General features: G+C 43.1%; 1 protein-coding gene across 1 annotated transcript in view; it reads right to left on the bottom strand.

Annotated features, from left to right (window-relative positions):
- Positions 1-16,312, bottom strand: part of ARL9 (ARF like GTPase 9) — a gene marked incomplete at its 5' end in the record, with an annotated part of 59,057 nt that overhangs the window by 10,063 nt on the left and 32,682 nt on the right. The window contains one exon of the mRNA XM_082246563.1: positions 4,101-4,272. Coding sequence (XP_082102689.1) covers positions 4,101-4,272 — 172 coding nt within the window. The remainder of the gene's footprint in view (positions 1-4,100; positions 4,273-16,312) is intronic.

The following is a 16,312-nucleotide window of genomic DNA, read 5'->3' as shown; positions in this document are numbered from 1 at the left end:
GGTATGAACAAGGTATGGTGTGAATGGATAGTGCAATAAATATTATATATAAGTCCCAATAAATAAGATATAGTGAGTAAGGATAACAATAAAAGTGATAAATCACAATGAAAAATTGCAGTAAAATGGTGGTGAGTACCTTTTGTCTAATATTCCAATATGACCACAAGAGGTCGCACTTACCCCGCAGCAAGATAATGCTCAATAGCTGTATAGGGTAGGCAAAAAAAGCTCTCAGACCTGTCCCCAACCTATCTTTACAGACCGATGGATCCTCATCTGAGTGCAAGAAAGAACCTCTTAGTGTGGCATGTAGTTTAGGAATGCAAAAGGGTTAGTAGTAACTCACACTTGAGATGCGGATTTAGCAGATCGTATCAGACTGGTGCAGACAGCGCCGGAGAAGCTTCCGCGCTCCACACTCGGCGAACTGCGGACCGGAAGTGACGTTGACGTTAGGTTTCGCCCTACGCGCGTTTCGTCATTGGACATCTACGGGAGTGGTGCCCGTCAGTCAACCTCTCCGTCCTCTTATAGCTGGATACATCCTAACAGGAAACGCGCGTAGGGCGGAACCTAACGTCAACGTCACTTCCGGTCCGCAGCTCGCCGAGTGTGGAACGCGGAAGCTTCTCCGGCGCTGTCTGCACCAGTCTGATACGATCTGCTAAATCCGCATCTCAAGTGTGAGTTACTACTAACCCTTTTGCATTCCTAAACTACATGCCACACTATGTAAGATTCTTGTACCTTTGGTACCCTTATTTACCATTTTCCTTTCAAAACATTGCGTCCCACCTTTCTAGTTAGGTGGAACGCATACACCTTTAAAACGGATGACGTCATCGCTGAGCGCCGCTGAGCGGCTATTTCAATCGCCAGCATTCTCTCTCACGTTGTTCGTTCAATGTGTGTCTACATGCTCACAAGCCTTGTCTTGCTGTCGGAACCTCCAGCTATTCGCCTTTACCTGGAACAGACCGGAACCTCGCATCTGATCCCGTATCTCGCTACCGGATCACTCCCTCACTACTGGACCCCTCTACTTACCAAACCTTACTAGTGATAAGTACCCCACAGGGGAATCCTCCATAACTAACTTACACTATCATCTTCTGCACATTAAGGACTGTTACTATCTATGCATACTAATTCTACCATCTGCACTGTTACATAGATTGCTAGCTCTTGAGTCTACTACCATCTATCCTTGCACTGGGTTAGTCTATCCTGTCTATGTCATCTGCTGTCCTTACCACCTGTTACTATACAGGATTACTAACCTATCTGCATTCTACCTATTACCATCTACTACTCTCCTGAACATTACTATCAAGTGCTTACCATTACTGTCACTGCTCACACCTGTCCCTTCAGCACATCACCTCCATACTATCATATACATTCTATCACTCCAGGAACATCTTATTGAGTGTGTGTATATCTGTATGCTGAAGCAGACAGGCCCACAGTGATGAGTCTGGAGAGTTGGATCTGGTATTCCAACACATCTCTACATGACTACTGAGTGGAGATTCTGCAGCTGCAAATCCAGCTTACAATAAAAACGCAGGAGCGTTACACACTAAGAGGTTCTTTCTTGCACTCAGATGAGGATCCATCGGTCTGTAAAGATAGGTTGGGGACAGGTCTGAGAGCTTTTTTTGCCTACCCTATACAGCTATTGAGCATTATCTTGCTGCGGGGTAAATGCGACCTCTTGTGGTCATATTGGAATATTAGACAAAAGGTACTCACCACCATTTTACTGCAATTTTTCATTGTGATTTATCACTTTTATTGTTATCCTTACTCACTATATCTTATTTATTGGGACTTCTATATAATATTTATTGCACTATCCATTCACACCATACCTTGTTCATTTTAATATTTGCATACACTTATTTATATTTGGCCAGTTTTTACAGCTCATTTTTTGCCACTTGAGCAGCATTTGCACATTATTCATTCTCTGCCTAAATTTATGATTGCACCATCTATTAACATCTGGCCAATTTTCATAGCTCACTATTTCTACAGGAGCACTATCTGCACATATTCATTTGCGCACTAATTTAATTCTGCACTAAGCACTTTTTTCCTCAACTACAATCTGTACTCGCTGTACATACATCAGGTAGCGCCGTTTCCAACTTTTTATCCCCCACACATGTGCAGGCTCTAAGCTAAAATATATGTGTTGAGGCGGGAGTGCATACTCCATAAATGGATAGGTGGAAAGGGGAGGGAACTGTTGGCAAGAAGGGGTACATCACCAGTGTCCTTTGTGTTTGATAGTAATTCAAAGGCCAATAGCATGAGGGGCGCAGTGTTCCTAAGTTTGTAGAATAGCCTTAAAAATACTTGCATGTTAGTCTATTTTAAAGTACCTTTGTCTGGTTCAGATTGTTTTTTTAGATTAATTTATTACCAAATGTTATTGAACTAGCACTCACACACACACACACACACACACACACACACACACACACAAACACAATTAGAACAAAAATAAAAACTAAAAGTAAAAAAGATAAAATCATTTTTTTGCTTGTGAGATTTACGCTATGTAATGGGCCTGGTGACCACGGTCTGTAGAAAATAAGGGGAAGGGGAAATCCTGCAATGTGTAAACTATTTTGATGACAACTGTCTAGGAGTTATCACTTTACTTTGCAGAGATTTTCCCTTATTCCATGCCGAGTCACTGGGGCAAAAATAAAAGGGAATCCCCTTGATGGAGCATAGAAAAATAAACTGACGTGCAAATGCTAAACCATGGCTAAATGCAGAGATAAAATACATATTTACCTGCACAGCATTCATTATTTTTGTCTAACCAGTTTCAAGATCTGCCATACAGCAGCACAGCAACTTCTGGTAGGGCAGAAGACTGGATTTTTCCCTGCTGTAGTTGGGGTAACATGTACAGGTCTTGTTCTTCATCAGCCTGCGACTGGTCAGTAAAGGAGAAGTAGTCAGCCAAGGTCATAGCAGGGGCTAGGGAAGCCTCGAACAATTTGAAGACAAGATGTGTGAGGCCACCCTGACCTCTACCAGGACTTTGGCTGATGTCAGAACTAATGATTTGTGGATGGGGGGGAAGAGAGGGAGCTCAATGGGGCAAAGAATGGGGAAGAGTGTGTAGATTAACATATGATTATATGAGTATATCCACTTAGGTTTATCTGGTGGAGAAGGATCCTGGTGTTTTGGTAGAGAAAAGCCTAATAATAGCATGCAAAGCCAAGCTGTGGTTTTCAAAGTAAGCAAAATCCTCTCTTGTATTAGGAGAGGTATAGACTCAAGAGAGATATTTTGCCCCTGTACAAATCATTAGGACCTCATCTGGAATATGCAGTTCAGTTTTGGGCACCAGTTCTCAAAAAGGATACCGGGGAACTGGAGAAAGTGCAGAGAAGGGCAACCAAACTAATAAGAGGCATGGAGGATCTCAGCTATGAGGAGAGATTAGAGGAACTGAATTTATTCTCTCTTGAGAAGGAGATTAAGGGGGGATATGATCAAGATGTATAAATACATAAGTGGTCCATACAGTGAACATGGTGTAGAGCTATTCACTTTAAGGTCATCACAGAGGATAGAGGGGGGGGGGCGCTCTATGTCTGGACGAAAGGAGATTTAATCTCAAAATACGGGAAGGCTTCCTCACAGTAAAAGCTGTGAAAATGTGGAATAGACTCCTTCAAGAGCTGGTTCTAGCCAGCTCAGTAGATTGCTTTAAAAAAAGGCCTAAATTTACATAAAATAACTGGGATTCAAACAACATTTATAGGTAAAGTTGATCCAGGGTACATATGATTGCCTCTCGGGGGGGGGGATCAGAAAGGAAGCTTTTTGCCTTCCTCTGGATCAACTGTAGGTATAGATGAGGGTGGGGTGTATATGGAATTGTAAAAAATGTTTTTTGTTTGTTGTTTTTTCCCCCCCTTTTCATTGGTTAAACTAGATGGACTGGTGTCTTTTTTAAACCAGACTAACTATCTTCATAAGAGTAGTGACAGCGTCTCTAACAGTAAGAAGAATGAATATAAAATAGTTGCCTTTATGATAGCTCACAAATCAAAAAAACTTACTTTCCAAAAATTCCATTTTAGAGGTTCCATTGTTGACACACAATGCATTAACACCAGCTGTAGGTGTTGTGACAAATTTCCCTTTATTAGCTGCTATGGAATTTAGCACACTTGTTTTTCCAGATCCATCAAGCCCTATTACCACGACTTGTTTCCGCAATGAGGCTTTTACCTATTAAGGAATAAGAGGAGAAAAAAAAAAAAGGGGATAGATGTGTTACTATTATTTTTTTTCTTTACATTCTTTAGTTACTATGTCAGCTATACATGTCATATGCTATATTTCATAGTGGGGGCCATTTGAGCAGTGGCTACATAGAAAGAGAAATCAGTTAAAAAAGGTTTTATAAAGACACCCAATCACTATGATCAATAGATTAAAAACAGAGCAACATTTTCTGGCTACAGTAACTTTATGTTACTGTAGCCAGATTATTAGGTTAGTAAATGTTGGATACCCGTGGCCCCCCTAGCTCTTCAAAGAAGGATAGGATCTTCTGACTACCTGGAAATTGCTCTTCTTTTACAAGGTGGCAGTCAAAATGTTACAACTTATTCACCTCCACTCTTCTAGTTGAGCAATGCAGGAACCAAAGTTCTGTATTAAGCACTTACTAGAAGGTCCTCCAGAGCATAACAGGTCAACCATTTACAGAGATATGAATACATTTTTTCTGCAGTTGTCCCTAGAAGTGTTGGTACACTACAGGAAGGAATGTCAAATTTTCTCTTTGATAACTTGATTACAAAGCCTATCAGAAGCTGACCCAGAATTCCCATACTGAAGGTTAGCAATAGGTTGTTACAGTCGGCAGGCTGTGGGAACGGAGATGATCAAGGAAGCATAACCAACAATCATTTGCTGTATTCCTATATTCATCCTTCAGATGGATGAGTAGCATTTCCATGGTTGTGGAAGTGAGTTATCAAACCAATGAAAGTTTCCTAGAGTTATGAACCACCATCTCACACCCATTTTAACAGAATGGGGGGGACCATACAAAAATGGAAGTGGTTACAGAATGTTCACTAAACAGGTTATTGATGCAAATGATTTTCATTAATAAAATAATGTAGACCTGCATAGCAACTTTACTCAACATTTTAGGATTACACATACCTTCAACCAAATAAAATGACAAGAGTTGTCAATAACACCTATCTCCCAAATGTCTGGACCACACATACACCCTGGAGTCTGCAGAGACTGGAATAACCTGCACATAAGTCCTTCTTTGGCTAAATTGGAACTATCACAAAGCTCTAATAATGAACCATATCCATACACAATCTACTGAGATGAATTTGTTGGTAAGGATTATCTCATTTCAAATCTTAAGCAATACTTGGCAAGTTAGGTCCAGTATGAATATTTACTATGCTTCACTGTATACCACTACCCCATATACATTCACCAGCCACTTTAATATTAGGTACAGCTTGCTAGTCCTGGGTTGGACCCTCTTTTGCCTTAACTGCCTTAATTCTTCATGGCATAGATTCAACAAGGTGTTGGAAATATTCTTTAGAGATTTTGGTCCATATTGACATGATAGCATCAAGCAGTTACTGCAGATTTGTCGGCTGCACATCCATGATGCAAATCTCCCACTCAACCACATCCTAAAAGGTGCTCTATTGGATAGAGATCTGGTGAGTGTGGAGGCCATTGGAGTACAGTGACTCATTGTTATGTTCAAGAAACCAGTGGTGAGATGATTTGAGCTTTGTACCATGGTGCATTATCTTGCTAGAAGAAGCCATCAGAAGATGGGTATACTGTAGTCATAAAGGGATGGATATGGTCAGCAACGATACTCAGGTAGGCTGTGGCATTTAAACGATGTCCAACTAGTAGGGAGGCCTAAAGTGTGCCAGGAAAATATCCCACACGCCATTACACCACCATGTCTGAACCGTTGTTACAAAAGCAGGATAGATTCACACTTTCAGGTTTTGTGCCAAGTTTCAAGTTCCTACCCTTCCTGCCATTTTGGCTTTATAGGTCCATCACTTCTTTTCACTGTCCATGCATTTGAAGAAGAGGGCAAGTCCCTGGAATTGCGTCATGCACACCCCCCCCCCCCCTCCTGACATCCACCACCACCAGGCATTTTAACACTTGTCATCCTCGTGTGCAGCCTAGAACGTCGCTGCTAATATCCATACTTTGAGCCGGCTGGCTACCTGTCATCCTCGGTCTCTGTTTACCCAGTGATGCCTACAGCCTCACACCGATAACAGCTGCTTGGTCCCAGGTGTTCCCTATCCATGCTGTTTCATGCTAACTTCTATGTTAAGTGTGCGGCTTATTTTATTAAAGTGTTTATTTGATATTGACCTCAGAGCCCTGCTATTAGTTTTCTTTCACATTGAGGTATGCCAAATTCTGACCCTACCATCTGAATGTCGCAGCTGAAAGCGATACTTAGACCAGGCAACATGTTTCCAATCTTCTATTGTCCAATTTTGGTAAACCTGGGCAAATTATAGCCTCAGTTTCCTGTTCATGGCTGACAGGAATGGCACCTGGTGTGGTCTTCTGCTTCTGTAGCCCATCTGCTTCAAGGTTCAATGTGTTGTGCATTCAGAGATGGTATTCTGCATACCTTGGTTGTAATGAGAGGTTATTTTAGTTACTGTTGCCTTTCTATCCTCTCCAACCAATCTGACCATTCTCCTCTGACCGCAACAAGGCATTTTTGTCCACACAACTGCCGCTCACTGGATATTTTCTCTTTTTCAGACCAATCTTTGTAAACCCCAGAGATGGTTGTGCTTAAAAATAACAGTAGATCAGCAGTTTTTTAAATATTTAGACCAGCCATCTGGCACCAACAACCATGCATTGTTAAAAGTCACTTACATCACCTTTCTTCCCCATTCTGATGCTCGGTTTGAGCTTCAGCTTCCTTAACACATCTAGATGCCTAAATGCTCTGAGTTGCTGCCATGCGATTGGCTGATTAGCAATATGTGTTACCAAGCAATTGAACAGGTGTACCTAATAAAATTGCTGGTGAGTGTGTATTGCACTCAATGACTTCTAATGTGCTATGTTAAAATGCATTAAAAAAAAAAAAAAAGTGTCCATATTTACTGCAGGGTGCTACTAATGCTAGAAAGCCAAAGGTTTTGTTTTTTTTTTTTTTTTTTTTTTTTTTTACACAGACCGTCATAGTCATCATAATGTACATGCCCTTAAGTCACTACAGTCCTATAGAGCAGATGTAATCATATTGTAAGCTCTCTTACCACTCCAGCTGCCAGTGCTATTGCTGGTTAGTCCTTGAAATGCCTAATGAGATGGTGCTCCCTGACCAGCCAATTGTTTTTGTAAGTTAAGCCCCGTACACACGTACCGATTGTCGGCCGAACGATCGGCCGTCTTTTGTCCAGGGCTGTCGTGTCTGTTGAAAACTGCAAAAGACTGCACACGAATTTTGTCGGCCAACAACAGCCGACTGCAGAAGTGATGTCATGTGATGGTTAACTTTCCCTGTGTTTTTTCTTTTCTGAGCATGCCCAGTCTTGCAAATCTGCTGTCTGTCGGCCGAAATCTGTACTGACTGGCGAACAATCGGCCGTTCTGGTGTCGGCCTACAAAAATTTTAATGCCTGCAGGACAGATTCTGTTTGGCCGAAAATGCGCTGTCGGAAGCATCATACTAACAAGCCTACAATCGGCCGATCGGTCGGCGGCCGAATATTTACGGCCGACAATCGCAACGTGTGTACGGGGCTTAACTCTGCATGTAGAATGCTCAGTAACACGAATGGTAAGTGCAGCTCCAAAGCAGGCCCCAGTTGTTTACATTCCCAATGTAGGGAAACTTTAGTGGTGGTGATGGTGGATGGGACCCCTCAAGCATCCTAAATCCCAATGAAATAAAAATTTATTATACTGCAGGAGGACATAGACCTTGTGGGAATAACGGAGACTTGGTTCGACCCCTCACATGACTGGCTGGCCAATATCCAAGGGTATTCGGTGTACCGGAAGGACAGGGTAGGAAAAAAAGGGGGAGGGGTATGTCTCTATGTCAAGAACAATATAAAGGTGATAGAAAGGAGTGACATTACGGATGGGATGAGCATGGATTTAGAATCTGTGTGGGTTGAACTCCATAGGGAAGGAGAAAAGGGGAAAGTAATTGTGGGGGTTTGCTATAGGCCACCTAACCAAGGGGAGGAGGTAGAGCTGGAATTTTTAGCACTAATGGGTAAAGTGGCAAAATTGGGATCAGTCATCGTATTGGGGGACTTCAATTATCCCGACATTGACTGGGAAGAGGGGACTGCACACTCACAGAAGGCCCGTCTATTCACGGAAACCTTACTGGATAATTACATGTCACAGTTGGTGGATTCCCCTACCAGAGAAAACGCAGTCCTGGATCTATTGCTCACTAATGACCCAGACATAATCTCGGAGGTAGGAGTCCAGGACAACCTGGGCTCTAGCGATCACAGGATGATCACATTTAGTGTAAATAACAATATAACAAGGCAAGTGGGGAACATAAGAACCCTAAACTTCAGAAGGGCAAACTTTCCAAAATTGTACTCATTGATGGAAAGGGTAAACTGGGACCAAACCCTGGGATCCCTGACCACAGAGGAAAAATGGGAATGCTTTAGGAACATATTAGGCAAAGGCATCTTGCAGTGCATTCCTATGGGAAATAAATTTAGAAGAGACAAAGCCAAACCTGGCTGGCTAAACTGTAGCATCAAAAAACTTATTAGGGGGAAAAAATTGGCCTTCAAGAAGTATAAATCAGAGGGCACAGTATCGGCTTTCGAGCAATACAAGGAGGCAAATAAGAAAAGTAAAACAAGAAATCAAGATGGCTAAAATCAACTTTGAGAGACAAATAGCAGAGGATAGTAAAAAAAAAAAACAAAGAAATTCTTTAAAATACAGTGGGTACGGAAAGTATTCAGACCCCCTTAAATTTTTCACTCTTTGTTATATTGCAGCCATTTGCTAAAATCATTTAAGTTCATTCTTCTTCCTCATGAATGTACACATAGCACCCCATACTGACAGAAAAACACAGAATTGTTGACATTGTTGCAGATTTATTAAAAAAGAAAAACTGAAATATCACATGGTCCTAAGTATTCAGACCCTTTGCTCAGTATTTAGTAGAAGCCCCCTTTTGATCTAATACAGCCAGGAGTCTTTTTGGTAAAGATGCAACAAGTCTTTCACACCTGGATTTGGGGATCCTCTGCCATTCCTCCTTGCAGATCCTCTCCAGTTCTGTCAGGTTGGATGGTAAACGTTGGTGGACAGCCATTTTTAGGTCTCTCCAGAGATGCTCAATTGGGTTTAAGTCAGGGCTCTGGCTGGGCCATCCAAGAACAGTCACGGAGTTGTTGTGAAGCCACTCCTTCGTTATTTTAGCTGTGTGCTTAGGGTCATTGTCTTGTTGGAAGGTAAACCTTCGGCCCAGTCTGAGGTCCAGAGCACTCTGGAGAAGGTTTTTGTCCAGGATATCCCTGTACTTGGCCGCATTCATCTTTCCCTCGATTGCAACCAGTCGTCCTGTCCCTGCAGCTGAAAAACACCCCCACAGCATGATGCTGCCACCACCATGCTTCACTGTTGGGACTGTATTGGACAGGTGATGAGCAGTGCCTGGTTTTCTCCACACATACCGCTTGGAATTAAGGCCAAAAAGTTATATTTTGGTCTCATCAGACCAGAGAATCTTATTTCTCACCATCTTGGAGTCCTTCAGGTGTTTTTTAGCAAACTCCATGCGGGCTTTCATGTGTCTTACACTGAGGAGAGGCTTCCGTCGGGCCACTCTGCCATAAAGCCCCGACTGGTGGAGGGCTGCAGTGATGGTTGACTTTCTACAACTTTCTCCCATCTCCTGATTGCATCTCTGGAGCTCAGCCACAGTGATCTTTGGGTTCTTCTTTACCTCTCTCACCAAGGCTCTTCTCCCCCGATAGCTCAGTTTGGCCGGACGGCCAGCTCTAGGAAGGGTTCTGGTCGTCCCAAACGTCTTCCATTTGAGGATTATGGAGGCCACTGTGCTCTTAGGAACCTTAAGTGCAGCAGAAATCCTTTTGTAACCTTGGCCAGATCTGTGCCTTGCCACAATTCTGTCTCTGAGCTCTTTTAGGCAGTTCCTTTGACCTCATGATTCTCATTTGCTCTGACATGCATTGTGATCTGGAAGGTCTTATATAGACAGGTGTGTGGCTTTCCTAATCAAGTCCAATCAGTATAATCAAACACAGCTGGACTCAAATGAAGGTGTAGAACCATCTCAAGGATGATCAGAAGAAATGGAAAGCACCGGAGTTAAATATATGAGTGTCACAGCAAAGGGTCTGAATACTTAGGACCATGTGATATTTCAGTTTTTCTTTTTTAATAAATCTGCAACAATGTCAACAATTCTGTGTTTTTCTGTCAGTATGGGGTGCTATGTGTACATTCATGAGGAAGAAGAATGAACTTAAATGATTTTAGCAAATGGCTGCAATATAACAAAGGGTGAAAAATTTAAGGGGGTCTGAATACTTTCCGTACCCACTGTATATCAACAGCAAAAAAAACTAAGGCAGAGCATATTGCACACATAATTAACAATGATGGGAGGATGGTTACAGAGGACACTGAAAAAGCAACCGTGCTGAATGCTTTTTTCTCGTCAGTATTTACACAGGAAACGGAGGGGTACACTGACCATGACTGTATGGTTAGTAGTAATACACAGGACTTGCCACTATGGCTAACAGAGGGGGAAATCAGGGAAAGGCTGGATAAACTTAACACAAACAAATCACCAGGACCGGATGGCGTACATCCGAGAGTACTCAAGGAACTCAGTAAGGTTATATCCAGACCACTGTTCCTGATCTTTGCTGACAGTATTAGGACAGGAGATGTACCAGGGGATTGGAAGAAAGCTAACGTGATTCCAATATTCAAAAAGGGCCAGAGGCATATCCCGGGAAATTATAGGCCTGTCAGTTTGACATCAGTAGTATGTAAACTTCTGGAGGGGATGATAAGGGACTATATCGTAGAGTTTGCTAAAGACAACAACATCATCAGCAGTAATCCGCACGGGTTTACAAATGGGCGTTCTTGTCAAACCAATCTCCTAACATTCTACGAGGAGGTGAGCTGTGAGCTAGATAGGGGCAGACCAGTGGATGTGGTGTACTTGGATTTCGCTAAGGCGTTTGATACAGTTCCCCACAAGCGCTTAATTTATAAAATAAGGTCTGCAGGTATCGATAGCAGGGTTTGCTCTTGGATACGGAACTGGCTAAAAAGGCGTGTCCAAAGGGTAGTAATAAACAGCGCATACTCAGACTGGTCTGAGGTGGTAAGCGGGGTCCCCCAAGGCTCAGTCTTGGGACCAACCTTGTTCAATTTATTCATAAACAACATTGAGGTCGGGATCAGTAGTTCGATATCAGTTTTTGCAGATGACACAAAATTGGGCAGGGCAATAACTTCACAACATGAAGCAGATATCCTACAGAATGACCTGGACAAAATAACGGAGTGGGCAACGACATGGCAAATGAGGTTTAACGTGGAGAAGTGTAAGGTTTTGCACTTGGGGACTAAAAACATAAACACACAATACACGTTAGGAGGGGAGCCCTTGGGGGAATCAAAAATGGAGAAGGATCTGGGAGTCTTGGTTGATGATAGATTAGGAAACAGCATGCAATGTCAAGCGGCAGCTGCCAAAGCCAGCAGAACATTAGCATGCATAAAGAAAGGGATGCATTCCAGAGATAAGACTATAATCCTTCCACTTTATAAAACTCTGGTCCGACCGCATCTGGAGTATTCCGTCCAGTTCTGGTCGCCAGTCCTCAGGAGGGATGTGTTGGAGCTGGAGAGAGTCCAGAGAAGGGCAACTAAACTAATTAGGGGATTGGAGGACCTTGACTATGAAGAGCGTCTACAATCGCTCGATTTATTCTCCCTGGAGAAGAGACGTCTGAGGGGGGACATGATAGCAATTTATAAATATCTTAATGGGGATCCCAGCTTAGAAAAAAAGCTGTTCATTCGAAGGGATTGCATGAGGACTCGAGGGCATACAATGCGATTAGAGGAGAAGCGTTTTAACCTCAGGCAACGCGGGGGGTTCTTTACTGTTAGGGCAACAAGATTGTGGAATTCTCTACCACAAGAGGTGGTTTCTGCGGGTAGTATGGTGGCTTTCAAAAGACTCTTATGCCCCATACACACGTGCAGATTATCTGAAGACTTTTGTCTGCAGACTTACCTTTTCTATGTAGTGCAAGGGCCTGCCGGATTGCATACAAATTGAAAGTGTTTAGGTTTGACCTCATATTATATGGTTTTGGTAAGTCTGCAGAAAAAAGTCTGCAGATAATCTGCACGTGTGTATGGGGCATTAGACTTACATCTCAAGGATCAGAACATTCAGGGGTATGTGAGATGATTACAGCCACACACACCTACACAGGTTGAACTAGATGGACTATTGTCTTTATTCAACCTCACCTACTATGTAACTATGTAACCTTTCCTTAGATGTGGTGGCTGCATTTTTTTTTTTTTTTTTTTAGAGTAAGAAATTTTTTAGCAAGTACAGAACTGTTGATCTCGCCAGAAATGCATCATCCATGTCACTTACTTTGAACTTTAAAAAAAAAAAAAAAAAGAAGGACAAAGAACCATATTTTGCTTGGGTAGACCACTAATCCCATCAATCTACCATGTAATGGAGATGAAGGTCTGATGAACAAATGGTGTAACAACCATTGCTGCCACCATAGACCACCAGTGGAGGAAAAAAAAAAAAATAGTAGCCCAAAAGCACAGAACGTGTTTTATTTGCAGGACCAGGTGGTCAAAAAAGGAAAAAGAAAACTAAAAGCAGCCACCACATCTAAGGGCTGGTAAGCTGCAATATATTACTTTCTTTTTTAGATACGCTTTACCACACAGACAGGTCTAACTAAACCAAATACAGAATATGGCATTTTTAAATTGCTCTGAACAGTTTTAAAAACTGTACATTAGCAAGCCTAACCAATAAAAGAATAGCTATGCATGTCACACAAAAATCTTCGCTTCCTATAGTTTTTAAAAAGTAATGTATTATTTAGGAAAATCATTTGCACTATAAAATCTCATTAGTATTTGATCCATATTGCGGACCCAGGTAATAATATATCAATAAGATTCAGCAATCGCTTTCTAATAATATGGATATTCAAAGTAAACAATTTTTTTTAAACAATCTTTCCATATATACACATAGTATAGAAAAAGCAAGCAGTTTCAAAAAGTGCTGTGAAACCAAAGGAAGAGAATTTTTACTTCTATTTGCTAGGTTAAGAAAAGTAAATGTATGAAGCAGTAAAAACACTACCTTCATGATTATTTTCTCCATGGCTTCTTGCACCCCACGTTAATGACCAGACACTAGGATTCATTGAGACAAACACTAACAGCAGTTAGTGGAGCTCAAGTAGGAAAACAATTGTGATGATGCATTTAATTGAAGTCGCCATTAATAAGATTTTGCTAATGCAGTTAACTCTAATCCAGCTTTAACCTAAAAGCTATACACCTTTACGTACCATGATGTACACTGAGCGTCACATGTCAGTGGAAGACAAACAAAACATGTGCAGCAACTGGGTCATCGGGTCAGTGGGTTTTTATCCCCCTAAAATGGTACAGTGACATTGGGGTTTATTTACTAAAGCCGGAGAGTGTAAAATCTGGTGCATCTCTGCATAGAAACCAATCAGCTTCCAGGTTTTATTACCAAAGATAATTAAACTGGCTGAAGTAAGAAGCCGATTGGCTACCATGCACAGCTGCACCACATTCTGAGTGCACCAGTTTTAGTAAAATCAACCCCATTGCTTTTTTTTGCAAGTTCACAGTGCACTAGAAATGTTGGGGCTCCTTAAAAAGCAAGGTAACTCCCCTTGTATTTTTAACTCCCATTTACCTGTAATACAGCATTGTCCTCACTTCACATAATCACCTGCCCAACGGATCCTGCGCTGTCCTGCTGGGATCCGTTGCTCCGGTGTCACAGCCCAGGTCCCACACTGCAATCTCAGTCCTCCTCAGTCATTATGAGCCAGCTACCTCTTTCATGATCAGGCAGCTGACGCACGATAATGTGCACCAGCACCCAGTGGCGGCCGGTGAAGTTTTAAGATGGTGGGGCGCAAGACCCCGCCCTTCCATTTTGACCCCTCCCGTTTCTCAGAAGCCCCACCCCTTATGGACTCCACCCATTTTGTTCCCTGTATTTTGCTTGCGTGAACAAATTCTCCCAATATATCACATATTAAGGGGTCCATCAGTACTAGTATATCCCATAATAGGGAACAGGGGCCCTATTATGGGATATACTGTGAGAGACCTGCAGCAGTGCTTCTTCTGCGACTGCGAACTTCCGAGTCCTGACCACTCCGACTCCTCATGCGGGCGCAGCGGCGGCTCTCCTCTCTCCGGGGGGCGGGAAGGTGATCACGTGACGCCGGGGCGGTGCACCGCCCCCACGTTTCACGTCACCAGGTCCTGGGATGTCCTCCTGTGATTGGTCCAGGCTGGAGTCTGAACCAATCACAGCCAGGACATCAGTAAAGTGGGGAGTGTCGGGCGCATTGCTCTGCATCCCGATGACCCCCAGAAGGCCGCCAATCGGTGCCTCTGCCTGCCGCACGTGCAGTGGAGAAACCCCCCTTCCCCCCCATACCCACCACTAAGCCCGGCGCCCCTAGTGGGCTAAAAATGGGGAAAAAATTTTTAAAATTTTTTTTCTTCTTTTTCTAGGGGGGCCTGCGCCCCCTATGGACAGGCCGCCACTGCCAGCACCTCCCTCCAACCGCTGTGAGTCCCTACTGCAGCCTCATAGCATATGTTACAGGGATATCCCAGGCATAGACTCGAAAGGCAGGGCTGACAAAATAAGAAGTAATAATAATAAATCAGTGGTTTATATTTTCCAGAGTGGGATGAGTGCAGAGACCTTAACCTCTTCCTGCCGGCTGTATGCATATATGTGGCCTCTCGGCAGATGGGCTTTAACGCAGAGTAAGCACCTGGCGCAGCAGCCAGCAGGTACCAGAAAGCTCCCGATGCATACTTGCGATCAGGAGTTTTCCGACCAGGTGTCTGCTGTGTTTGTGAATCACAGTAGTCACATGACTGAAATGCCCGCCTCCCGGCATTTAGAACATCTTAAAAGGGCCGGAAGGCGGCAGTGGAATTAACTCCACTTTTGAACTTGTACCAACAGGTAAGCCTATAATAAGGGCTCCCGCTTACATGCTCAAGAGCGCTGTCATCACAGCCCCGGGCCATTCATAGAGCTGGAGTCTGTAAACCTGGAAAGAAGACTGGGTGAAAATGGCCGTGACAGCACTGCGCTGTACAGCTTAGTCTGTCATATGTACTAGTTTGCAGCGCATACTAGTACATTATGACCTAAGCCCGCAGCGGGCCCGTTTTTTTTATTTTTATGATGGACTACTACTACCACTTTAAAATCACTCAGAGGAGTGAAGGTACACTTTAAGGTCCCATAATCATATGGTATGTCACTGCAGTATGTAATTAAATGACAGCATCTTCTAAGTAGGCATGTGTGCGTTTATATTTTGATCTAATGACTAAGGGCCAGTAGGAAGGCTTCCCTAAGATCAAGTCTCTGTGTGAACCATTCTAAGCCTAGGCAGTTGGAAAAGGGGATGGTGTTTTCCAGCAAATGGAATCTCTGGTGAGGCACGTAGTGCAGAAAACCCTTACAGAGTAAGGTACAAGTCACACGCAAAGTCCAACAGCTGTTACCACGTGATCTCCCACTAGGGACGGCCAGGAAGAACTGGAACCGTCCTAACCAAGCCATCCATCTATGAAGACCTCAGAAAGTGAGGCAGAATGAGAGGAGTCCCTTTGCCCTTGTGATGCCTTTGGTCAAGGTAATGAAGGGGGCATTTACATAAGAACCTGTAGAGTCTCCTGCAAAGCAAGAGGAAGTTCTTTAAGCACCTCTAGAGAGGGTTCTAATTTTCCATTCCTAACCCGAAATAAGGGACATCATTTTGGTTGAATGGAGCAAGGTCGCGAGACATACCTCCCTTCTGAGCAAGATGGCCAAGCTCTATTCATTCAGTTGTTGAGGCAAGCAAGCATGCCGCTCTTCCTTGGAATAGGCAGC

The sequence above is a fragment of the Pelophylax lessonae genome, assembly GCF_965119305.1.
Source record: "Pelophylax lessonae genome assembly, chromosome: 1".
Lineage (NCBI taxonomy): Eukaryota > Metazoa > Chordata > Amphibia > Anura > Ranidae > Pelophylax > Pelophylax lessonae.
This window is presented reverse-complemented; position numbering and strand designations above follow the sequence as displayed.